General features: G+C 41.2%; 2 protein-coding genes across 2 annotated transcripts; both read right to left on the bottom strand.

Moving 5' to 3' along the window:
- Positions 1–3,271: 3,271 nt before the first annotated feature.
- Positions 3,272–10,878, bottom strand: LOC311506016 (hydroperoxide isomerase ALOXE3-like). The gene is made up of 14 exons (XM_084569881.1): positions 10,523–10,878; positions 10,087–10,291; positions 9,853–9,934; positions 9,407–9,529; positions 9,215–9,318; positions 7,959–8,125; positions 7,694–7,837; positions 6,721–6,924; positions 6,431–6,517; positions 6,173–6,342; positions 5,514–5,635; positions 4,482–4,582; positions 3,708–3,878; positions 3,272–3,615 (listed from the first exon to the last, which is right to left on the bottom strand). The coding sequence occupies exons 1-14, from the start codon at positions 10,673–10,675 to the stop codon at positions 3,436–3,438; spliced, it is 2,013 nt and encodes a 670-aa protein (XP_084426007.1). The 5' UTR covers positions 10,676–10,878; the 3' UTR covers positions 3,272–3,435.
- A 4,791-nt stretch (positions 10,879–15,669) lies between these two features.
- On the bottom strand, positions 15,670–23,963 carry LOC311497122 (polyunsaturated fatty acid lipoxygenase ALOX15B-like). The gene is made up of 15 exons (XM_084557272.1): positions 23,934–23,963; positions 23,619–23,798; positions 22,591–22,795; positions 22,357–22,438; positions 21,550–21,672; positions 21,358–21,461; positions 20,782–20,948; positions 20,491–20,634; positions 19,513–19,716; positions 19,318–19,404; positions 19,060–19,229; positions 18,407–18,528; positions 17,386–17,486; positions 16,673–16,843; positions 15,670–16,580 (listed from the first exon to the last, which is right to left on the bottom strand). Exons 2-15 carry the CDS (start codon positions 23,769–23,771, stop codon positions 16,401–16,403), a joined length of 2,013 nt encoding a protein of 670 aa, XP_084413398.1. The 5' UTR covers positions 23,772–23,798; positions 23,934–23,963; the 3' UTR covers positions 15,670–16,400.
- Between the last annotated feature and the right edge of the window lie 396 nt (positions 23,964–24,359).

The raw sequence follows: 24,359 nt of genomic DNA, 5'->3' as shown, positions 1-24,359 counted from the left end.
TTGTACTCCTACTCGTATCATGGTTAGATTCTACACGTGTGATTTAGTCAGACGTCAGATGCGTCATCTTGATCCTCCTGTTGCTCTCTTCTCCTCCTTCTCTCCTCCCTCTCTCCATTAAGCAGATGAATCCTCCACATGAGCTGGGTTCTGCTCAAGGTTTATTCCTGTTAAAAGGGAGCTTATCTCGTCTTAGCGCTCGCTCTGGGGGGGTTTTCAGGCTGGGTTCTTTAAAGCGTCTTGGGACAATTTGTCTTGTTATTGACGCCATATAAATAAAACTCGTTGCAACTGAATTTAATGCATACTGCTTTATTCTATCATTTCTCAACTTCATCTTGTTCTTCCTAAGACAGTAACTGACATCAAGGGTTCTTAGATCTGAGTAAAGAATATTGCAGTAACGCAAACCTGTTCCTGAACAGGCGCACTTCACCGTCAAAGATGGAATGGTAAATGGGAAGGTTGTCTCCTTTGACTTCACTTTAACCTTGCAGGGAGACCACAAGTCTTCTGGGAACAGAGGGGAACGCTCTTTGTTATACTGTCAACTCAGCCCCGGCTTTCTCCAGGGGAGGTAGGGAAGGACACACACACACACACACACACACAAAACAAACTGTAGACTCCTGTAAACAGACAAAGACGCTGCTCTCTGCATGTGTTCAGATGTAAAGCACACACAGTTACAAATCGCAGATACCGTTTTCCATTTCAGGCCCCCGTCAGCTCCTTTGCAGCGTGGACTAGTGAAGTGTAAATCTGGTATCTATTCTGGCTTTAAGCTGCACGTATATATCATTCATTCATTCATTCATTTTCTATACCCGGTTACTCCTGTTAAGGGTCGCAGGGGTCTGCTGGAGCCTATCCCAGCTGTCATCGGGCGAGAGGCAGGGGTACACCCTGGACAGGTCGCCAGTCCATCGCAGGGCTAACACAGAGACAGACAACCAGTCACACTCACACGCACACCTACGGCCAATTTAGAATCACCAATTCACCTAATGAGCATGTCTTTGGATGGTGGGAGGAAGCCGGAGAACCCGGAGAGAACCCACGCAGACACAGGGAGAACATGCAAACTCCACACGGAAAGGCCAGCCGGCCCATGGATTCGAACCGGTGACCTTCTTGCTGTGAGGCATCAGTGCTGCGAATAATATCAATGAAGCTAATCAGCTCCTACCATTTGATTATTAATCGTACCATGGGCTGTAATAAGCTAAATATCATCATGCATGATTAATTATAGTGTATTTTGATTCATTTAAAGATCAGTTCAGATGGATTGATGAATTGTGTAGTTTTTACTAGATCAATAGAATAAAGACAATCAAAATGCTTCAAACTTTCAGAGTAACTAAAACAATTCAGACTTTAGTCTCAGAAATCTGAAATGTTTCGCAAAGTAGTTCACTGAAATGAACTTAGAACTGTGAATGTGAACAATCAGTGTCCAATGAGGATCTACTGGCAGCTATACAGACCAAAAGTTCTTCCCCTTCCAAAATACAGTATACGTGGTACTAAGTGGCAAGAGACTAATCATGGGTTTATACAGTTTGTGGCATTCAATACACACGCACACACACACACACACACACACACACACACACACACACACACACACATACACACATACAAAAATGTTGCTTTCCATAACCTATACGTGTGCATTTCAAGACATTTAGAGAGGAAAAAATGGATAACAATAGCTTTAAACCATGCCAGTGTGGAGTAGCATGAATTATCTATCAAGCAGTAACTCATGAGGATCAGATTCAATCTAGCAGACAATGATCCTCACTGTCTGGAAAAACCAAGAGACCAAAGGGATCGCAAAATGTTAAAAATGAATGCTGAAGGTGTTAAATCCTCTCTTTCTTTTTCTCTTACTCTCTTACTCTCTCCTCAGCGTTTCCTGCCTCTCCTCTCTTGCTTCTCTTGCCAGAGCTGAGTAGTAAATGTCTTTTCTTGCCTGTGTCCATGAACTGAAGTAAACACACAGTCAGCTGATAAGTGTAGATGCTACGCTGGCTAGCTAACTAGTTCATTAATTCACTCATCAATTCAACTAATTAATTTTAGTGAAATTAACCAGCACTGGCATCATGACTGAAAGGCACCGTTTAATGTAGCACAATCTCCACTTATTCATCAGATGACGTCTGGGGGCAAGTGATAGATAGGAGCTATCTGATAGGAGGATAGGAGCTCATTCTCCAACAGATTGATCCAGCTCTGCTCCCACAGTAAACGCTGCAGGACTTCATTCATACCCTCCTCAATCCAGCTGGACAACAACTCACCTTTCTGTAACAGATAACTCCATGCCATTAAAGTTAAAGCACATTATTGCACCCTATTTATCCTATGTATATATTATATATTTACTTCTGTCTCTAATTTTTGTAAATTTCTTTATGCAAATTTTGTATTTTTTATTTTTTTTTTGCTTATACTATTTTATTTAATTTACGACATTTTTCTTATGATTTATTTTTATTTTGCACTACAGTGCACTTTTTTAGAAAGTAAACAACTGGAATGGGTTGGACTTTGCATCTCTATGGGCATTTCTAATGTTTGACAATAGTGACCCCTAAAAATGCCTTTTTTTTATGCACAAATTGTACTTGTGAACTGATATCCTGTCTATATAGCCAGACTACAGACTGTTGTGTTTCTGCTTCTGCTTTACCTCTCCTATCATATCATCATATGTTTTGTTAACGACTGTAATCCACTGTCAAGTACATTTTTTTTGTACTTGTGCTTGCCGTTTCCTCCAGAGAGGACTTTCCAGACGTCCAGTGAAATCCAGGGATACTACAAATACTTGTGGTTCACGTTTGAAGTTCTTTCCATCTGCTTCAATGATGGTCACGACTTAAAAGAAGAACTGTATAGTGCAATATGTTGCTAATTTACAGTGCTCTAATGTAAAGCACTGCATTATGTACAAGTGCAGTCAAGCGCAAAAATGACCTGGTCGGCCATCGCGGACCAGAACCAGCAGTATCTATTGATTAAATTGTCAGGATTAATGATATACAAGCTCATTCAACAATGGCTGTAGACTAGTCACCAATGTTAAGACATAAAAGCATAAAACAGCGACTCAAATGTTTAATGTTTTATTTTCATCATAAATCTAATGAATGTGGTAGTTACACTGTATGTTATCACAATCCATCAGATCTTTATTAAGGTCATTTGGACATAATGCAGTATTTGGTCTCAGCGTCAACCTTTGTTAAATCTTCTGTTGTGTGACTGACCTCTTTAACAATCAATTTTACAAATCAGTAAGGCTGTGTACAAGGATCAAAAACCATTAGGCTCTTTTTTATTGGCATATACAGTTTATGCCCCGGTTCTTTTTGTTTATGTGAAGCTGAATTTGCCCAAAGGATGAGAAACTCCCAGGAATTAAATGGCCACACTATTTTCCACCAGGTCTGGATCCATGTATGTGTAAGGCACATCCAAACTCTTGTTCCTGACTTTGATGGCTGTACTCAACACTTCAAGTTCTCCCTGGAACTTCTTTATCATCTTTTTGGGAATCTCCTCACAGAAGTGCTCCTCCGGGTAACGGCCAAGAGGGACCTGATGAGACCAACCAAACATTTAGTTTTAATCCTTCAGCTAAAAATTACACGTTATGGAAACAATGATAACATGAAGTTGTGGCCACTTACGAAGTCACTGGACTGCTTGCTGAGCAGCCACATGGTGGACATGCCCTGAACTGTTATGTTGACATCAGGGAGTGTCCCCAGCATCGTGGCCTTAGTTGATGTCCCCTTTTTGGTTGGTGGAGGAAGTTGGAGGGAGATGGGAGTGTTGGGCATCCAGCCACCGTAATCATACTGCATTTAATAAAAAGGCAATGAATAACTGAGTTTAAAGTTTTGAAGCATATGCAGTGGCACCTTGACTGTTATTATTTTTTATTATGCTTTTATATCTCCAAAAAGCAGCGACCATCTTTAAAGTAGCATGATTTAAGTATCATTAGTGATTTGGCTCAAGGGATACAAACATCAGTTTACCAGTCAGTCAGTAATTTTACTTGGTCCACACTGAAATGTTTCAACAAACAGAGTAAATTCAGCTGATGAGTTTCTTGCCCTGACCTTACCTCTTGCACCACCGTGAGAGTTACACGTTTGTGGTTATGAAAGAAATGTCTGCACAACTCTGGATTGTCTTACGCAGGATAAACTGTAATAAACTTGGTGCTCCTCCAACTAGTACCGTCCTCATGTCAACATTTCATCTGTAGTAATCTGTTCTTGGTTTATATATAAATGGCAGAAAAACAACTAATAAAAATCCCACCAGAATACGTTGTACTCAGAGGTTGCTGCTCATTGGCGAAGGTGATTAAGAATATGACCAATTGTTATTGTCAGTCATTTGGTAAGTATATGCTGTTATATTTATTATCTCAATAAATTACAAGGGTTCACCTGTCCAGAGTTGACGGCTGAGTGCTGCACTGAGCCGGTGAAGATCACCATGGTAACGAACTTGACCAGCTCCACCACAGTGGTCAAGCGCTGTGGAATTCCTGTTGGTTAGAAAGAATAAACCGGATTACGTGGGTCTACTCTGAGCAAGGTGAATAAGCCTAATCTCTGCTATTTGTTCTGTTCGCATATGCATGTACATTCATGCATAAACACTCAGTGCATATAGTCTTGGTACATACACACTTGTGTACTGGGTAACATATTGCATCTATAGGCCTACATGTACATATAGGGTGCAGACATATATGTGTAAGCACTTATGTAGATACTTGATAAATGCCCATGAACATACCGTAGGTACGTTCTTACTGGGTGCATACACACATCAACAGTTTTTTCTTTTATCTTCACTCTATCATCACCACTAAGAGACATGGCACACGCTGCATCAACAGTCAAACTCAAGGTCACTTTCTCCATCACTCGTGACGAGACACTGAGACTACTTAAACTCCTCCACCTCTATAAACTCTCTCCCCTTTCATTAGTATGAAAGTATGAATGAGGAGTATTATCTTTATTCTTGCTGTATCACACTTCATGGCCACAGTGCTCCATTCAGCTGAGCACCGTGGCCATCCTGTGATGGTGCCAGAAAGACAACAGAGATGCGGCCTTCTGTTTCATGAAATCTGGTCAATGAACATCACAAACAATATCTCCTTTGAAAACATACTTCCACGCTACCAAGCCCACATTGTTTCCCCCTGGAGCTAAGGCTTGACAGTTGGTCTTAACCTACCCTGGCATAACATTCACCGGGAAGGCTTAGGAGAGTGATACACCTGGAACTGGCACACACCCGCCTGTTCCCGTTCTTAAAAATGGGGACCACCAGAGACAAGAAGGCCGCTAGCCCCGGTGTCAAACCAGACAGCACAACAATGTTAAGAGCCTTCAGCAAATGCCACAACTACATCTGGCAACTTCCTCATTATCACACAGTTTGAGATTTTCTTTAATGCCCACCTCCGCCTTCTTGGGAAAGGAATCCGTGTACAAAAATGTCTTTAACCCACGTCTGTAGTTCAGAGTCTTGCTGGACATCACTGTCAGTCTTGTAGTAGCAGCCGAGCACTCCCTGCACAAACCTTGAGAGATAGGGACACATTCTTTAAAACACTTGCTGCAGATACTGTAGACCCCAGGATTACTTAAGTGAGCGATTATGTGTAAAGCATTATTATTCCAACATATTTATTTAAAAAATATATATATATTTCTTTATATTTTATTATACAGTCAGAGTGGGAGGATGCACTCAAACCAGGGACTCTGGGGTTCACATTGGTCAGTACCTTAACCACATAGAAGTGGGAGCACCCCAAGTGAACCTTGAGTGAAATGGTGTTCATACCACACGAGTGAGGGCCTGAGGGACCCAGTGAGCTTTAAATTTTTTTTTTTTTTTAAATGAACTAGCCTGTCTTATTCATCTATTTCATGCAATACTGCTTTGCACAGTGACAGTTTAAAAACAAAAGATATGTTGTGTAACTGAGTACCTGAAACAAGTATTTTCAAGTCCTGTGAGTACAGCATGGAAAAGTAATTAAGACGTCCAAGAATTTGCATTATAATCATAGTAGTTAGTAAAACCAAAGCAAAATGGAAACTGTGTGTAGTACCTGTGGATGATATCCCAAAGCTTCAGCCCATCATCTCTATAGTGGAAGTTTGGCACAGCTTCCAGTCCACGCTCAGCTATGTCATCTGGTATACAGAGGGAGCTGTAGGTCATGGAGGACAGTGATCGCTTCAAGATGGTGATCATTGCCTCACCCCCAGAAGATGCAAACTGTGGAACAGTCAAACCATGGTTAGAGACAAACACTACACATTACTCTGAACAAGAAAACATTGTTTGGGTAACTGTCTTTTCATACCTGAGTGAAAACTCCTTTGCTGGATATTAGAAAAAGTCGAGCGAAGTAGTTGATCTGGAGAGTGTACCGAGTGTGAGGCACGAGAAGCTGAGGTAAAGAGGAAAATCTTTTAGTACACAATGAGTTGTTATTTTATTTTGTCTACATGTGCTGTACATGTTTGTTACATTGCTCCACAACCAAGTGCTGTTGGATGGACGGGGAACTGAAATCATAGTCTGAAATATTGACGCTTCTGCAGGATTTAGCCGTGTGAAATACATGACCATTGGTTCATCAGCCTCAGTTACCTTGTACAGAGGATGCACCATGGGAATGTTGCGCAGCAGTGACACTGCAAAAACCTCAGCCAGCAGGTGAGTTCGCAGCAGGTGAGTGTTGAGTTGGTGCTCGTTGAAATCTGAACTCCTCACGAAAATCTTTGCCATCAACCAGTCGTACTCAGAGTCAGTAGGAAGGAAGATGGGGTTGTCAGGTCCTGGAGTCTGCTTCAGCTACAGGAGAAGGAATGAGAGTGTGGTTTGTTTCATACGTTCAGTCCATTATCAGTGCGGATCAGTAATAAGAAGGTTGAGCGTCTGCAAGGTTTGGTCCTCTGTATGGGTAACTGAGGTCAGAGGACAAAATCAAGTTAAATCAGCTCAGAGTTTTGAACAATCAGTTCTTGTGTGGAAAAAGACAAAGAGAAACAGCTGACTGACCATTTCAATGACGAAATTATAACGTTTGTGTATAACCTGTGTGTACATATGTCACACCATACTAAAAGAGGAATCACTTACCCTGGGCCATGAGTGTCTCAGCCTACTGTTTAAAACTGACTTGACTTATGTCTTTGTCACACTTTCAGAACATCAAACTTTGATACAGCGTGAAAGGAAAGAAATTAACTTCCTCTCCTTCCCAGAAGATTTTACTTAACAAAATAAAAAATATTTATATTTGCCATCTAGATTCACTGTCATTTCAGCTTCCTTTTCATAAATTTTTTGTATAGGAAAGTTTGGTTCCCACTGGAATCCCTCCACTTTGAACTGATTATGGTCCAGCAAAGATCTGCAAGGCCAACCAAATCATTTAGGTGGGCTTTATGTGGCGATGGACATGATCTGAGGAACTTGAACTTAATAGCAAAATGGGTGCCGTTGGAGAAGCGAGCTGTTTAGATTGCGCTAACGCACCTGTGGTAAAAGATACCGACAGTGACATAACGTTAAAGGACGAATAATTGACAGTGACCAAGGCATTTGCAAAGAATCTTACCTGAATAGCGATTGGCATCATCTTATCATCAGGTGTTTTGTGGAACAGGACAAGGGGAGCCTCTAAATACTGCTTCTTCCCATTGATGGTGTTTGGTTGCACTCCATCCATACGCTTGTAGTCACACAGGAATATGTTCCCTTTCTGTTTGGAGTTCCGGTAAAAATGACAAAATGATTTGACTCATGTGCACACAGCTTCGATATTACACTTGCAATGTGAACCTGTCAGCACATTTTTTTTTCCAGATGTATGAGACAATCACCTTCATTTCCTCTTTCAAGCAACACTGACCCTTGAGGTGGACCATTTCATCGGTGACAGGAAAGTTTTTGGGTAGGACTGTACAGCGTTGGATCAATATGGGGTTGGCGCCATTGAGCATCTGGTAGCCGAAGAAAGCATCCTCTTTCCAATGTTCTTGGACATAGTCTATTAAAAGAACAAAACAGAACTTCATTGTATTGAAAACACTGAACCACAAAATCTGTCCTGCTACTGTTGTTACCATGATTTCTGAGGCAGGAATATAAATAGGTTACAGATACAGTGGTTTGGGTCTTGTCATCCGTCTTCTAAAACTGGAAAAGCTCCATGTTTTGATAGAGCCCCTTCTTGTGGTATTCATTACCTCATCATTCACCAGTTGCAGATGTTACAGAAATGATGGAGGTGAGTGGTGAGTTAATGTATTGTCGGGGAGCTTCCAAACCTATATTTCTTTCCTATTCAGGGACTGATATGGTACATTATGCTACAGTGTTTAATTTAACCTGGATTCAGTTTGTGTTCATAGAGTAACTGAGACAAAGCAATCAGGACATGCCCTTAACACTACACGCTTGCAAACTGTTTTGTGATAGGTCATAATTTTGCAAGACACTTGACTTGCAGGAAATCTGGAAATAATTGGATCACATCATAAATGTAGCATGCCATTGTTTGTTTTTTTCAGAGTTAGATAAATAGCTAGCTAGTTGTGCATAGCAAGACATTTTGCTCTTATCATAAAATGTCATATATTATCTATTATCTAATCTAGCTAACACCGATCATGGGCACTGAGGCGTTAGAGGATTAGTTTGCGTGGATACATTTTGGCTTTAACATGGAGTTTATAATTTCCTTTGCACCCTTTGTGTGGCTCTGGCTGACTGACTGTATTAATTAAAAGCTGTATAGTAGTAACACATATTTGCCATATTAAAAGTCTCTTTTGTTGTGGTAGAGTGTGTGAGAGTCTTTGTTTGAGCAGAAGTGATAGTTTACCGTTGTTGTGTGGTCTAGAATATTTTTGTTGTTGTGTGGTTTGTGCTCTGGGAGCTGGGGGATTTGATTTGTCAACATCTACAGACTGCAGACAATACATTAAACAATCATAAGTATTGTAATACTTCATATTTCCTGTGGTGTACAGAGATCCCTGTACGTACAGGCGCAGAAAAAGTGGACCCGACTGTCACTGTATAGTTCGCACTTATATATCAGCTATTTCATAAACATACCGGGTCAGTGCAGTACCTGATATCTCAGTTCGTTTGCAGCAAAAGACTCGCTCAATATCTTCAATATCAGTCCACTTCTCCTTAGAACCAGACAGTCCCTTCAGTTTCAGCTCTGTCAGTCTAGAAAATCAAAACAGTCATTTTATTATGATGCTTTAAATCGTTTAGCTTTGGTAAACAGATATCAGAGAGAATCTGAGGAATTCACCCTGTGGATGCCGTGAAGAGAAACTCCGTAGTCTTGGTGAAGGAGAAGCGGACCTCACAAGGCAGCGAAAGAGGGTTTTCTGCTTTTATGCAGTGGGGTATTCCCTCTACATAAACATCCCAGCTGGGAAAAACAGAGAAAAACACTTGAATTGTGCAACTTATTCTAGTGATTCTGGCTGCCCTATGTCCTAGGTTGGTTATTTTATTATCATATTTTGCAGGTCTCCCTTGTGCCTCCAAAACAGTTCCGACTCATCAGGTGTCCTGAGGTGTCTGGCAGCTGGATATTGTTAGTGGGGGCCTTTGGGTGATATGGTTTGAGGGGAGGCCATGATCAGTGTTATTTATTTCTCCTGTCTCCTGTGGTTTCAATGTTGTGGCTGATCGGAGTATTCACCCAAGGTGGTAAAGATTTGCTTAAATGAGTACGTTCTGATCTCTCACCGGTAGTCTTCCTCTCGCTCCTTAAGCTCCTGCTGGCGACTGTACCGGCCAAGATGATGCTTGTCTTGAAGGACTGTCAGAGCTTGAAAGAAAATGAAGAACAGCAGCAACATTTAAAATGGTTGACAACTGCAGTATGTTGGGAGTTTGCTCCAGCCTCCAGGTGGTGTATTCTGCAGAATTTGCCTGTGGTTAGTCATTCACAGCATGCCAGACAACAAAACTTCCACAAACCTGTTGCCTCTCTGAAACGGTGCACCTTGCTGTCAGTGATCCAGCGGTAGACGGGGAAGTGGTAGGTGTGTCCCTCGGGGGATTTCACCTCCACTTTGGCAGGAAACCAAGAGTCCATCGGGAACAGCGGGAGGGGCTGTTTGTCTATCTCTATCAACACCAACTGTCCCAGGGAGTTGGGGCAGGACACGGTAAAACTCGACACCTAGATAAACAACCAATTGCTTTGAAATGCATTTCAAGAGCAGATGTGTATAATCAGCACGCAGATTAGAAAAAAAATTATAATACAAGTGTTTCTGAATATTTTGCTTTGGCTAAACATAATTTCCTTTAAATCAGTATTTAACATGCCTATTGTCTCACATAGGCAAAGCAAAGGAAGCATGCAATAGATTAAAATCACGACATCAGGAGACGGAGTCACTGGACTTACAGCTCCTTTGAAGAAGGATGAAGCCCCTTTCAGGCTTATCAACCATTTGTGTGGGCTCTCCCCATCTGTACCCACAAGCTTAATGAAGACATTGTTGAAAGTGGCGGCAGTGGCAAGGTCGGCAGTGGAGACGATCACTTTGTAATCCACCATTTTCAGTCTTTGAAGTGGAAAAGAGTCCTGATGACGAGAGAATTACATCAATTAACCTCATTAGCATCTGTTAGGTCTGATGTCATCTGATGACCATTTAAAATACAGCAAATACAACAACTGCAGTCCACTGACTAACTGAAATCCTCTCAAAAATATGCCTCTTACCTCTGTTAATGACACCGAGAAGTTCCTCTGAAGGACTGCTCTGGTGATGGAACTAATCGCAGCTGATTTCTCTTTTTATACTCCAAGTGTTCTGGGAGTGTCCAGTCAGCTCTGCTGAAGGAATGTTGTACGTGTGTGGACAATTACAACAGCTCAAAAACCACAGGATGATGAGGCAACTAATGACTGACAGGATACAGTAAAGGTAAAAGTCAACAGGCAATGACAAACCACACCTTCACCTGAACAGCAGCTGCATAACAGAAATCAAAATGCATCATATAGCATGGTAAATACCTGGAGCCTCTTGTGCCATTGCCTACAATGACCTTTCGGATTTTTTCCTGTATCGTCCCCAAAAGTTATATGCAGCACTGGAGGACTTAACTAGACAATTCTAGATCTACTTGGATCCGACTTATTCTCCAATAAATCTGGACACAAGAGTCAAAGGATTGTTGTGGTTGTGTTGCAATAGAAGGTATTTAGTCCAAAAGCATGTTTGCTGATAACTAAAACATCTCCATAAAAGGCAGAGCTTAGCAGGAAACTGGCCAAAGCTGTTTGTGTCCAATTATCGTAAATCCTGCTAGATTTTTACAAGCTGTGTTTAGAAATAGGTACACCAAAACATATTGATGGTGCCCCAAATGCCAAAATCTAATGTATTATATTGATTGGTAAGTGTGAGCATGGGATATTCATCATTGTTTTATTCCTTTCTTCTGCTGGAACTACTAAGAGAGATGAAAGGTGGCTCCATAAATACTAATGATGTGCAAATGAAAATAAATGAATAAATATATTGAGCATTCTTCATTTAACTCAGTTGAGAAATTCTGCTGTACATACACAACCAGTGTTGTGCATGAACGAACGTGAGGAAATAACAACGCTGACCCCCGTTGAGGGAACAAAAAGAAAAAAAAGGTTACGACAGCTGTCAGCCGACGTGTGATTTACAGCATACAGAATGACTGGTGCAACTACAAGCCGTCTCCAGCACTGCAGAAGCAGCTGATCCACACAAACATTTGAGTTATTTCCTAGTATATACAGTTAGTGGTTATTCAGAAAAGCACCACAGATTCTGGAGAAAAACATTTCATCATATGAACTTGAACTAGTTCACTTTTGTCTGTGTGAACTGAACTTTGAACAAGTTATTGCTTAGTGTGAACTTGCACAACACTACACACAACATTGATAAGCATCCAATAAAGGAAAATAGCAACACATTAGCAACACAATTATCTGTATGTGCACATGAATTTCCCTCGGGATCAATAAAGTATCTATCTATCTATCTATCTATCTGTCTGACCTACCACATTCTGGTTCACACTTCAAGCTGTACTTCAGTCATGATATTCTGGCATTGCAATTAAAATTGTAAAGAGTAACCTGGTGATGGGATGAAGCCTCAGATGGGAGTTCTTCTTGTAATTAAGGCCTCAAATCACGTTCAAGTCAGATTGACTAATAATGTGAAACGTTTTTGCACTCCAACAAAAAACTCTTCCGGCAACAAAGGCCCCATTTATATAAATTTGCACTTATAAAATAAATCTAATTTCTCTGTTTTAATGAAAATACAGAAGCTCTCAAAGTTACAGTTTCAGAACAAATGCACCGCAGTTCTGTTGTGTTTGAACAAGTGGAGATCATTCTGTATTTACATTAAGTTTGTAAATTAGAAGAATATTTGGTTAGACTTAGTTAGCTTTGTTTAACAAAAGTTCACAGTAGAAGAACTGGAACTAGGTGGACTCATCTATTGCATTTTACCACAAATTGTCATAAATAGTTATTAGTACAGTGTAAAAATTTGAATTGCTTTATTGGCATATAAACTATATGGATGTTCAGTAGTTTATGACACATGTCTCAGGATAACCACAACATCTCCATAAAAAAATAAAAAAAAAATTCCTTATTGGTATATAAACTGTACTGATGTTCAGTAGTTCATGACACAACAATCATAAGATTGTTGTGTCTGTGTTGCAATAGAAGGTGACTAAGCTATTTAGTCCTTTAACACGTCTGCTGATAATCAAAACATCAAAAGGAAGAGCTTGGCTGAAGTTCTTTGACCTTTTTCTAACAAAAAGTATATTGATTTTCAGTGGTTTATGACACAAACATGTCTGCTTTGAATTTCCTTATTGGAATATAAACTGTATTGATGTTCAGTGGGGAGGCACAGTGTGGTGGTGGTTAGCACTGATGCCTCACAGCAAGAATGGTTCCAGGTTCAAATCCAGGCTGACAGGGCCTTTCTGAGTGGAGTTTGCATGTTCTCCCTGTGTCTGCGTGGGTTCTCTCCGGGTACTCCAGCTTCCTCCCACCGTCCAAAGACATGCTGGTTAGGTTAACCGGTGATTCTAAAGTGGCCGTAGGTGTTCATGTGAGTGTGAATGGTTGTCTGTCTCTCTGTGGTAAAATTTGCCACATAGTGGTGAAATATGACAACATATTTCACAACAGCAATGGCTAGCAACGACGGACAATCCGTCGGAGCAACAAAAATTTCTTCTTCGTGAGAGGAAAAAGAGTGGACTTTGATGTTAAACCTTGTGAAACCAGCAGCAGCAACTAGATGGAGGATTTGCTGCTGTAGCGCTGAGCTAACGCTAGCTGGTTCGCTGCTCGTTCAGAACAACTGCTACACACTGAGGTTTGGAAGTTGCGGTTCAATAGGAGCCCCGTGAACTACAAACAGACAGGCAGACTACAGACGGACAGACAGACAGGTGAACTACAGACTGACAGGTGAAATAGACAGTGGTTGCGCTAGACTTTTTCTTTGTCTGTCGTTTTGACTGACAGGATCATAAAAATCCTGTCATTATCCATTTTTACCCGTCACTTTAATTTTAATTTTTTAAAAAAAAATGAGAATAGTGACATATTCAACAGCATTTAATTTTCATTCATTTTTTAATTAATATTGAGTAACACGGAAAAAAACGGATTGCCTTCAGATTTTTTAAAAAAACGGTCAATGACGGAAAATATTGGGTTAACGTGACCGCCGAGACAGACAGACAGGTGAACTGTAGATAGACACACAGGTGAACTACAGAAAGGCAGGTGAATAATGGCAACTTGCTCAACACAAACAAGTAAGAAAGCACTAAATGAGGAAGAGTTTGTGACCTGGGGGGTACTACAGGAAGCGCTTGATCAGCAAAACTCATTTTATGAATACATGCTTGATCGAATGGAGGCAAGTTTTAAGTCCTTCACCCAGATTGTGCTAGATTCTGCCAATAAGCGGATTGATGAGCTTGTTAGGGAAGTCCAAGATCTGAAAAACAAGGTTGATGACCTGAAGCTAACTAAGGAAAAGCTCAAATCCTTAGAAACAGAAATACAAAATGCTCTTTTATCTCAGAAACAAGCCCTCCCACAAAACAGTTGTCTTGCCAAGGTGGATTACTTGGACAATCTAAGCTGCAGAAATAACATTATTACAGAAGGCTTAGGCCCAGATTCTGCAACTGAAACATGGGCTGATAATGAAAGTAAGGTCATGTTGACAAGCAAACTCAAGCTGGACTCCAAAGCCATGGAAACTGAGCGGGCTCATTGAAATGGGAAGTTCTTACAGAATGTCGACAAACCCAGACCAGTGGCAGTAAAACTACTGAGATTTAAGGACAGAGATCTCATTCTCTCCAAGGCCAGAGCCCACCTCAAGAACACCAACATCTACATCAATGAGGATTCTCTGACCTTCTCCGCAAGAAAAGGGTAGAGCTCATCCCTGCTACGAAGGAGGCCAGAGCGAAGGGGGACCACACCATCAGCAGTTACGACCGTCTCATCATCAAACCTAAAAGTTAGTCATTCTAAGTAATTACCTTCTTAGGAAAATCTGTTTGCTGTCATCTTATTCAATTTTATCATGACACACATGGACCAGTTTCCTTTTAGTCACACTGATGATGCCGAGCTTGTTAACACACTTAGATGATGCTTTTAAATCTATTAGTGGCCAATTTAAAAAGAAAGATGACATTTCCTTTATGCGTATTAATGCACGCAGTATCCTGAAAAACTTTGACTTACTCACACTCTAACTCTCTAACCTTAATTACACTTTCTCTGCAATTGGGATGGTTGAACAATGAAAATGCTGAAATCTATAGTATTGATCATTTTAACCATGTGGATGTAGATAAAGTGGGTGGGGGTGTATCACTGTATATTAATACTAGTCTGGATTACAAAGAGAGACATGATTTAGAAAAATGCTTTGTGGCCACCTCTGGAGAGAGTGTTTTCATTGAAACAAGTGATCATGTCATAATTGGATGTATCTATAGGCCACCAAGTTTGAGCATAAGTGACTTCAGTTCTAACCTGACAGATGTGCTTGATATACTATCTAAGGAAAGGAAGAACTGTTATATTATGGGAGATTTTAATATTGATATCATGAATTCTGTTAAAAAGAACCAGGTTAATTCATTTTTGGACATAATGTTCTCACATTGTTTTCATCCTGTGATTTCCAAGTCAACCAGAGTGACTGAAACTTCAGCCACACTGATTGACAACATCTTCACTAATGTATTTGATAAAATGAACTCGGGGATCCGTTTAGGTATCCGTATAGGCATATCAGATCATCTTCCAATTTTGCTCATGACCTCTGTAAAGGAGATTATGGACAGTACTTTAGTACCAAACTGACTGAGAGTAAAAACAATATGGGAGCACTCTAGAGTGTTATCAACCATATTCTCAATGAAAGAAAAAATAAATCTCTTCTCAACGAATTTAACGTTGACTGATCACTCATTAAGGATCCTGTTGCTAGGACTTCCGGTGGCGTGCTACATGGCATGGCAGCATAGTAACTGAGCTCTGGGCATCGGCCTTAAATTCAACTATCTTTACTCATTAATACTACACACAATCAAAGAAATTACATTTCACTTCGATGATGAATGGGGACAAAGGCAAGAAAGAAGGATGTGGACTACGTAGTAAGTTTGAAAGAGAATCTGAGAGGGAGGCTGAAGCTTGTGAAACTCCAAAACAAGATGGAGGCTGCAGAGATATCGAAACTTGGATTCAATCTGTATGGCGGTGAGTGAAGTTATGACTATATAGCAGAAAAGCAGAGCTCCAGGCTGAATTGAAAAAAGACCTCTCAGACTTCCGCACGTGCTTCAGGGAAGATATTAAAAAAACAAATGGACGAATTTGTATCAGAAATAAACTTAATAATAATCTAATAATGAATGTGGTAGTCACACTGTATGTTATCACCATCCATGAGATCTTTATTAAGGTCATTTGGACATAATGCAGTGTTTGGTCTCAGGGTCAGCCTTTGTTAAATCTGCTGTTGTGTGACTGACCTCTTCAACAATCAATTTTACAAATCAGTAAGGCTGTGTACAAGGATCAAAAAACCATTAGTCATTAGTCTCTTTTTATTAGCATATACAGTTAATGCCCTGGGTCTTTTTGTCAGTGTGAAGCTGAATTTGGCTTCACATTAACAAAAACTGTATGAGGAATCCCCACCTCCTAGTATTTAAATGGCCACACTATTTTCCACCAGGTCTGGATCCATGTATGTGTAAGGCACATCCAAACTCTTGTTCCTGACTTTGATGGCTGCACTCAGCACCTCAAGTTCTCCCTGGAACTTCTTTATCATCTTTTTGGGAATCTCCTCACAGAAGTGCTCCTCCGGGTAACGGCCAAGAGGGACCTGATGAGACCAACCAAACATTTAGTTTTAATCCTTCAGCTGAAAATTACACGTTATGGAAACAATGATAACATGAAGTTGTGGCCTCTTACGAAGTCACTGGACTGCTTGCTGAGCAGCCACATGGTGGACATGCCCTGAACTGTTGTGTTGACATCAGGGAATGTTGCCAGCATCGTGGCCTCACTTGATGTCCCCTTTTTGGTTGGTGGAGGAAGTTGGAGGGAGATGGGAGTGTTGGGCATCCAGCCACCGTAATCATACTGCATTTAATAAAAAGGCAATGAATAACTGAGTTTAAAGTTCTGAAGCATATGCAGTGGCACCTTGACTGTTATTATTTTTATTATGCTTTTATATCTCCAAAAAGCAACATCTTTAAAGCAGCATGATTTAAGTATCATTAGTGATTTGGCTCAAGGGATACAAACGTCAGTTTACCAGTCAGTCAGTAATTTTACTTGGTCCACATTGAAATGTTTCAACAAACAGAGTAAATTCAGCTGATGAGTTTCTTGCCCTGACCTTACCTCTTGCACCGCCGTGAGAGTTAAACGTTTGTGGTTATGAAAAAATGTCTACACAACCTCATGTCAACACTTCATCTGTAGTAATCTGTTCTTGGTTTATGTACAAATGTCAGAAAAACAACTAATAAAAATCCCACCAGAATAAGTTGTACTCAGAGGTTGCTGCTCATTGGCGAAGGTAATTAAGAATATGACCAATTGTTATTGTCAGTCAGTTAGCATTTGGTAAGTGTATGTTGTTATATTTATTATCTCAATAAATTACAAGGGTTCACCTGTCCAGAGTTGACGGCTGAGTGCTGCACTGAGCCGGTGAAGATCACCATGGTAACGAACTTGACCAGCTCCACCACAGTGGTCAAGCACTGTGGAATTCCTGTTGGTTAGAAAGAATAAACCGGATTACGTGGGTCTACTCTGAGCAAGGTGAATAAGCCTAATCTCTGCTATTTGTTCTGTTCGCATATGCATCTACATTCATGCATAAACACTCTGCATATAGTCTTGGTACATACACACTTATTGCATCTATACGTGTACATATAGGGTGCAAACATACATGTGTGAGCACTTATATAGATACTTATATAGACAACTCCTAAGTATGTCCCTCTTCTTCAACGGCAGCTTGTGTCCAAAAAGACTGTAAGGAGGTGGACACAGGAGGCCCTGCAGGACTGCTTTGAGTACACTCACTGGGAGGCACTCTGCCAGCCTCATGGGCAAGACATCAGCAGCATGGCGGACTGCATTATGGAATACATTAAATTCTGTGAGAATATCGTCATAACACCCCGGACTGCTCGTTGTTACGCCAACAACAAGCCATGGATTACTAGCGACCTGAGGACTCTGCTGAACAACAAGAGGAAACTTGGAGCATGCGAACGAGCTTAACACCTTCTTCGACAGGTTTAGCTCTAAGCCTCAGCCTGGAGAGGGTGCCGCTTCTCTGTAAGACCTCCTGCCTAGTTCCTGTGCCCAAGAAGTCGTCTCCATCTGGCCTCAGCCAAGGCTTGGCAGTTGGTCTTAACCTACCCTGGCATAACATTCACCGGGAAGGCTTAGGAGCGTGATACACCTGTAATTGGCACACACCCGTCTATTCACGTTCTTAAGAATGGGAACCACTAGAGACAAGAATGGCACTAGCCCTGGGGTCAATGCATTGTTCTAATGGCTGTCAACCCAGACAGCACAACAATGTTAAGAACCTTCAGCAAATCCCACAACTACATCTGAGACTTCGGCAATTTCCTCATTATCACACAGTTTGAGATTTTCTTTAATGCCCACCTCTGCCTTCTTGGGAAAGGAATCCGTGTTCAAAAATGTCTTTAACCCACGTCTGTAGTTCAGAGTCTTGCTGGACATCACTGTCAGTCTTGTAGTAGTAGCTGAGCACTCCCTGCACAAACCTTGAGAGATAGGGACACATTCTGTGAAACACTTGTAGTATACACTGTAGACTCCAGGATTACTTAAGTGAGCGATTATGTGTAAAGCATTTTTATTTCAACATATTTATTTAAAAAATAAATAATACTTGATTTTATTTGATAGTCACAGTGGGAGGATGCACTCACACCATTCACATTGGTCAGTACCTTAACCACATAGAAGTGGGAGCACCCCAAGTGAATCCTGAGTGAAATGGTGCTCATACCACATGAGTGAGGGCCTGAGGGACCCAGTGAGCTTTAAAAATTTTCATAAAAAAATGAACTAGCCTGTCTTATTCATCTATTTCATGCAATCCTGCTTTGCACAGTGGCAGTTTAAAAACATTCTGTGCATAAAAAAAGGAAAATTGTGCAACTGAGTAACTGAAAAAACATTTCATAAGTCCTGTGAGTACAGCATGGAAAAGTAATTAAGACGTCTTAGAATTTGCATTATAATCATAGTAGTTAGTAAAACTAAAGCAAAATGGAAACTGCGTGTAGTACCTGTGGATGATATCCCAAAGCTTCAGCCCATCATCTCTATAGTAGAAGTTTGGCACAGCTTCCAGTCCACGCTCAGCTATGTCATCTGGTATACAGAGGGAGCTGTAGGTTATTGAGGACAGTGATCGCTTCAAGATGGTGATCATTGCCTCACCCCCAGAGGATGCAAACTGTGGAACAGTCAAACCACAGTTAGAGACAAACACTACACATTACTCTGAACAAGAAAACATTGTTTGGGTAACTGTCTTTTCATACCTGAGTGAAAACTCCAGTTTCGGATATTAGAAGAAGTCGAGCTAAGTAGTTGATCTGGAGAGTGTACCGAGTGTGAGGCACGAGAAGCTGAGGTAAAGAGGAAAATCTTTTAGTACACAATGACTTGTTATTTTATTTTGTGTACATGTGCTTTTTCCAGTATATGTACACCATTGGTTCCTCAGCCTCAGTTACCTTGTACAGAGGATGCACCATGGGAATGTTGCGCAGCAGTGACACTGCAAAAACCTCAGCCAGCAGGTGAGTTCGCAGCAGGTGAGTGTTGAGTTGGTGCTCATTGAAATCTGCACTCCTCACGAAAATCTTTGCCATCAACCAGTCGTACTCAGAGTCAGTAGGAAGGAAGATGGGGTTGTCAGGTCCTGGAGTCTGCTTCAGCTACAGGAGAAGGAATGAGAGTGTGGTTCATTAAGTACATTCAGTCCATTACTAGTGGTAGTCAGTAATAAGAAGTTTGAATGTTTGGTCCTCTGTATGGGTAACTGAGGTCAGAGGACAAAATCAAGTTAAATCAGCTCAGAGTTTTGAATACATTGGTTCTTGCGTGGAAAAGGGAAAAGAGAAACAGCTGACTGACCATTTCAATGACAAAATTATGACGTTTGTACTAAGTAAGTAATATTCCTGTGTGTACGTATGGCATTTATTTCATGTCACACCATACTGAAAGAGGAATCACTTACCCTGGGCTGTGAGTGTCTCAGCCTACTGATGAAAAAAAAATGTCTTTGTCACAGTTTCAGAACATCAAACTTTGATACAGCGTGAATGGAAAGAAATTAACTGAGAAGATTTTACTTAACAAAATGAAAATGATTTATGTCTGCCGTCGAGATTCACTGTCATTGTAGCTGCTTAGCTTGAAACCCAGACCAGCTTTCTTGTCTACCAATTTTTTGTAGCGGAAAGTTTGTCTGGAACCCCTCCACTGGGAACTGATTATGGTCCAGCAAAGATCTACAAGGCCAACCAAATCATTTAGGTGGACTTTATGTGGCGATGGACAGAAAAGGAACAGTGACATAGTCTTGAACTTGTTAATAACAAAATGGGTGAAAATGGAGATGCACCTGTGGTAAAAGATACAGACAGTGACATAACATTAAAGGACGAACAATTAACAGTGACTAAGGCATTTGCAGAGAATCTCACCTGAATAGCGATTGGCATCATCTTATCATCAGGTGTTTTGTGGAGCAGGACAAGGGGAGCCTCTAAATACTGCTTCTTCCCATTGATGGTGTTTGGTTGCAGTCCATCCATACGCTTGTAGTCACACAGGAATATGTTCCCTTTCTGTTTGGAGTTCCGGTAAAAATGACAAAATGATTTGACTCCTGTGCACACAGTTTCGATATTACACTTGCAATGTGAACATGTCAACACATTCGGCAGCTAGATTCAAGGATTTTTTTTTTTTTCCCAGATGTATGAGACAATCACCTTCATTTCATCTTTCAAGCTACTCTGACCCTGGAGGCTGACCATACAATCAGTGACAGGAAAGTTTTTGGGTAGGACTGTACAGCGTTGGATCAATATGGGGTTGGAACCATTGAGCATCTGGTAGCCGAAGAAAGCATCCTCTTTCCAATGTTCCTGGACATAGTCTATTAAAGGAACAAAACAGAACTTCACTGTATTGAAAACACTGAACCACAAAATCCTGTCCTGCTACTGTTGTTACCATGATTTCTGACTGCATATGAGAGAGGAATATAAATAGGTTACAGATACAGTGGTTTGGGTCTTGTCATCCATCTTCTAAAACTGGAAAAGCTCCATGTTTTGATAAAGCCCCTTCTCGTGGTGTTCACAACCTCATCATTCATGAGTTGTGGCATGTTTGCAGATGTTACAGAAATGATGGAGGTGAGCGGTGAGTTAATGTATTGTCAGGGAGCTTCCAAACCGGTATTTCGTTCCAATTCAGGGACTGATATGGTACAGTATGTTACAATGTTTAATTTGACCTGGATTCGGTTTGTGTTCACAGAGTAACAGTTCACAGTGCAGTACCTGATATCTCAGTCCGTTTGCAGCAAAAGACTCGCTCGATATCTTCAAGATTAGTCCACTTCTCCTTAGAATCAGACAGTCCCTTCAGTTTCAGCTCTGTCAGTCTAGAAAATTAAAACAGTCATTTTATTGTGATGCTTTAAATCGTTTAGCTTTGGTAAACAGATATCAGAGAGAATCTGAGGAATTCACCCCGTGGCTGCCGTGAAGAGAAACTCCGTAGTCTTGGTGAAGGAGAAGCGGACCTCACAAGGCAGCGAAAGAGGGTTTTCTGCTTTTATGGCGTGAGGTATTCCCTCTACATAAACATCCCAGCTGGAAAACAGAAAAAAAAAAAAACACTTGAATTGTGCAACTTATTCTGTATTTTAATCTGATTCTGGCAGTCCTATGTCCATAGTTCATTAATATACTGTATACACCGGCCATCAGTCATAACATTTTGACTACTATCCCAATATTGTGCAGGTCTCCCTTGTGCCTCCTGAACAGTTCTGACTCATCAAGTGTCCTGAGGTGTCTGGCAGCTAGATGTTGTTAGTGGGGGCCTTTGGGTCATATGGTCTGAGGTGAGGGACCTCTGTGGATCAGGCTTGTTCCAGTGCATCCCACAGATACTTGATCAGTTTGGGATCTAGTGAATTTGGAGGCCAGGTCAACACCTTGTGATGTTCTTCATGTTTTTTTTAGTTGTTCCTAAACCGTGTTTGTGTGTGTGCCTGTGTCAGGCTGCATCCTGCTGGGGATGGCTGCTGCCATCAAGGAGTGTCATTGCTATGGGGTGGGGGTGCCTGGTCTGGTGTAGGTGGGTGGTACATGTCTAAGTAACATCCACATGAATGCCAGGTACAAAAGTCTCCCAGCAGAACATTGTATTATCACAAGATGGTCAGTGTTATTTATTTCTCCTGTCTCCTGTGGTTTCAATGTTGTGGCTGATCGGAGTATTCACCCAAGGTGGTAAAGGTTTGCTTAAATGAGTACGTTCTGATCTCTCACCGGTAGTCTTCCTCTCGCTCTTTAAGCTCCTGCTGCCGACTGTACTGGCCAAGATGATGCTTGTCTTCAAGGATTGTCAGAGCTTAAAAGAAAATGAAGAACAGCAGCGACATTTAAAATGGTTGACAACTGCAGTATGTTGGGAGTTTGCTCCAGCCTCCAGGTGGTGTATTCTGCAGAATCTGCCTGTGGTTAGTCATTCACAGCATTCCAGACAACAAAACTTCCACAAACCTGTTGCCTCTCTGAAACGGTGCACCTTGCTGTCAGTGATCCAGCGGTAGACGGGGAAGTGGTAGGTGTGTCCCTCTGGGGATTTCACCTCCACTTTGGCAGGAAACCAAGAGTCCATCGGGAACAGTAGGAGGGGCTGTTTGTCTATCTCTATCAACACCAACTTTCCCAGGGAGTTGGGGCAGGACACGGTAAAACTCGACACCTAGATAAACAACCAATTGCTTTGAAATGCATTTCAAGAACAGATGTGTATAATCAGCACGCAGATTAGAAAATAAATATAATACAAGGTTTCTGAATATTGGTTAAACATGAGTGTGACATATCAAGTGTTTTCATCATTTCCTTTAAATCAGTATTTAACATGTCTATCGTCTCACATAGGCAAAGCAAAGGAAGCATGCAATAGATTAAAATCACGACATCAGGAGATGGAGTCACTGGACTCGCATCCTCCTCTTTCTTTTCTCTGGCACCGAACTCTTGTCCTCTAATTTCTTATCTACTACTAGTCATGCAATTCTGTGCTATTACTGTATAGCATGTTAACTGCTGTGTGTCCCTCTCCCCCCTCCTCCTCCTCCATCTTCTTGAGAGTGTGTCTGGCCTGGAGTTGTGTGTTTCCTGTGGAGCTCCATACTACATCTGTTGTCATGGTCTCATCAGCCTGCCCAGTCTTCATTACCTCCTGCAGTTATGCACTCCTACCTGAATGAACAATTCTCCAAACTGCCTATGCTTCCTCTTACATTCTCAAACTGTCATCATCATCATCAGCTGTATGTTGTATTTGTATCATGAGATTCCACATGTACGCTTTATGTTTATGTCGTTTCTCATGCTGTTCTCTTCTCTCTTTTCTGTCTCTACCTGGCTGGCCTCAGGCAGATGGGTCCCTCCATATGAGCTGGGTTCTGCTCAAAGTTTCTTCCTGGCTTGCTCTGGGGGTTTCAGGCCGGGTTTTGTAAAGCGATTTGTATTGTTATTGACACTATATAAGTAAAATTGAACTGAATTGGACTTACAGCTCCTTTGTAGAAGGATGAAGCTCCTTTCAGGCTTATCAGCCATTTGCGTTGGCTCTCCCCGTCTGTGCCCACAAGCTTAATGAAGACATTGTTAAAAGTGGTGGCAGTGGGAAGGTCAGTAGTGGAGACAGTCACTTTGTAATCCACCATTTTCAGTCTCTGAAGTGGAAAAGAGTCCTGATGACGAGAGAATTACACCAATTATCCTCATTAGCATCTGTTCGGTCTGATGTCATCTGATGAACATTTAAAATACAGAAACAATTGCAGTCCACTGACTAACTGAAATCCTCTCAAAAATATGCCTCTTACCTTTGTTAATGACACCGAGTAGCTCCTCTGAAGGACTGCTCTGGTGATGGAACTAATCGCAGCTGATTTCTCTTTTTATACTCCAAGTGTTCTGGGAGTATCCAGTCAGCTCTGCTGAAGGAATGTTGTACGTGTGTGGACAATTACAACAGCTCAAAAACCACAGGATGATGAGGCAACTAATGACTGACAGGGTACATTTCCTTTGCACCGTTTGAGAGGTGACGCCATAAAAGTCAGCAAGCAACCACAAACCACACCTTCACCTGAACAGTTTTAGATTTAATCATAAACAGCAGCAGCATAACAGAAATCAAAATGCATCATATAGCATGGTAAATACCTGGAGCCTCTTGCGCCATTGCCTACAATGACCAATGATTTTTACCTGTATCATCCCCAAATGTTATATGCAGCACTGGAGGA

Source organism: Chelon labrosus (genome assembly GCF_963514085.1).
Source record: "Chelon labrosus genome assembly, chromosome: 2".
Classification (NCBI taxonomy): Eukaryota; Metazoa; Chordata; class Actinopteri; order Mugiliformes; family Mugilidae; genus Chelon; species Chelon labrosus.
The sequence above is the reverse complement of the archived record's forward strand: the minus strand, read 5'-3'. Positions and strand labels throughout refer to the sequence as shown.

Coding starts and splice junctions, on each gene's coding strand:
- LOC311497122 (XM_084557272.1), bottom strand. CDS start 23,771: ATGGTGGATTACAAAGTGACTGTCTCCACTACTGACCTTCCCACTGCC. Junction 21,462..21,549: donor CTCTTCACGGCAGCCACGGG/GTGAATTCCTCA, acceptor TTAATTTTCTAG/ACTGACAGAGCTGAAACTGA. Junction 16,581..16,672: donor GCAAGCAGTCCAGTGACTTC/GTAAGAGGCCAC, acceptor TGGTCTCATCAG/GTCCCTCTTGGCCGTTACCC.
- LOC311506016 (XM_084569881.1), bottom strand. CDS start 10,675: ATGGTGGATTACAAAGTGATCGTCTCCACTGCCGACCTTGCCACTGCC. Junction 3,879..4,481: donor CAGCCGTCAACTCTGGACAG/GTGAACCCTTGT, acceptor TATTAAATGCAG/TATGATTACGGTGGCTGGAT. Junction 3,616..3,707: donor GCAAGCAGTCCAGTGACTTC/GTAAGTGGCCAC, acceptor TGGTCTCATCAG/GTCCCTCTTGGCCGTTACCC.